The sequence below is a fragment of the Austrofundulus limnaeus genome, unplaced genomic scaffold, assembly GCF_001266775.1.
Source record: "Austrofundulus limnaeus strain Quisiro unplaced genomic scaffold, Austrofundulus_limnaeus-1.0 Scaffold355, whole genome shotgun sequence".
NCBI classification, from domain to species: domain Eukaryota; kingdom Metazoa; phylum Chordata; class Actinopteri; order Cyprinodontiformes; family Rivulidae; genus Austrofundulus; species Austrofundulus limnaeus.
Window position 1 is genome coordinate 340,158 of NW_013952757.1, and position 1,473 is coordinate 341,630.

Consider the following 1,473-nt stretch of genomic DNA (forward strand, 5'->3'; position numbering starts at 1 on the left):
GCAGCAGCATCAGAGTCAGGGACCTAAAAAGACTCAACAACCTGATAAAGAAGGCTGGTTCTGTTCTGGGGACAACTGTCGAATCTCTGGAGATGATGGTGCAAAGAAGGATTTTACATAAAATCAAGAACATTGTGGACAACCCTGACCATCCTCTTCATCAGACTGTCACAGAAAGACAAAGTGTCTTCAGTCAGAGGCTTCTTCAGTTTGGTTGTACCATACAGTGTAAAGTATGCACTCTGAAGTCCAGGTTCTAAGGCACCCAAACCTGTAGAATCCAGAGTATAACAGGTGTGGATATTTTTGCGACTCAGTGTCCAACAGCAYTGAGTTCATTTCTGTCTATAAACTAAGTCATTATGTCACTAACAGGTTATGAGTTTCTGTTATTGAACAAATTTTCAGGGGTCTGTTGTTTTTAATAATGGCCTCATGTTTTTATTTAAAGATGGAAGACCTCAGGATGGAGGTCTGAGCTGAGTCACAYTTGGCTGAAGCAGGGTGCTGCTCTGATAGGTAAGATCTGCTCCTTCCTCTTCATCAGTTGCACAGTGTCTCTGCTGAGCTGCACGTCTTTCCTCCACCAGGTGGATGCTGCCTCGTCAGCCCCGCTCACATCTCCCAGTTACGCCAGCAGCTGGAGGGAAGCTGCATGTCTTCATCAAAACGAACAGATTAAAGTCAGATTATGTGATGGACACCAGCTCCTCGTGACCCAGAAAGGAGAAGCAGGAAAAGAAAAATGGATGGATGTTAAAAATCCTTTGCAGCAACTGGGCTGAAGGAGAAACACTTGAGCCGGACACTCATATTTATAATTTTATTACAGATTAGTTGTAGCGACCTGATCACAATTCTGTTGGAGGAGAAATAACTCCATATAAAGCAAGATTACTCTTTGATTAAAGTATGTAATAAGGCAGAAGTTGTTGAATAAGTCACTCTTTTTCAGAGACTCTAGAGCTTTTCTTTAAAAACATCAGATCAGACACAGACAGGTGAATCTGCTGTCAGAGACTCGACTCTTTGGTAATCTGTTTTGCTGCATTACAACCCTAGTGGTACACAAAATACTTGAGATTAATTACTTAAAATGAGAAATAATGTTTTTACATAACTCTAAAGAATGTAGAACTGAAAGTATACACCTCTGAATGTACATACTGTAGTTTTTTTGCAGCAGCAATTAAAGTGTATCTTAACCTCCCTGTGAAAGGATAACTTCGCCCCAAGGCAACATTTGCAGATTTGAACAAAYATGCAAAAAAATGTCAATTAACACAGAAACAGTACTATATAACCTTTTAGACACATTCTAGATAGTTTATCAGCTAAAAAAAGTTAATTTTGGGGTAAGTTACTCTTAAAGTCTCTTCAGGTACACAAGCTTGGTCTGTGTAGCCCAGGGGTGCCCAACCTTTTTTGAACCAAGAGCTACTTTTAAAGTTGGCAGTTTGCTGAGAGTTACTC

The 1,473-nt window shown here is 40.3% G+C and overlaps 1 protein-coding gene across 1 annotated transcript in view; it reads left to right on the forward strand.

The window, feature by feature from the left end:
- zgc:172121 (homocysteine S-methyltransferase YbgG) overlaps positions 1 to 1,209 on the forward strand; it is a 12,327-nt gene extending 11,118 nt beyond the window's left edge. Inside the window, exons 7-8 of the mRNA XM_014023041.1 lie at positions 452 to 519; positions 591 to 1,209. Of these exons, the coding sequence (XP_013878495.1) occupies positions 452 to 519; positions 591 to 682 (160 nt within the window). The 3' untranslated portion in view covers positions 683 to 1,209. The remainder of the gene's footprint in view (positions 1 to 451; positions 520 to 590) is intronic.
- Positions 1,210 to 1,473: the final 264 nt, after the last annotated feature.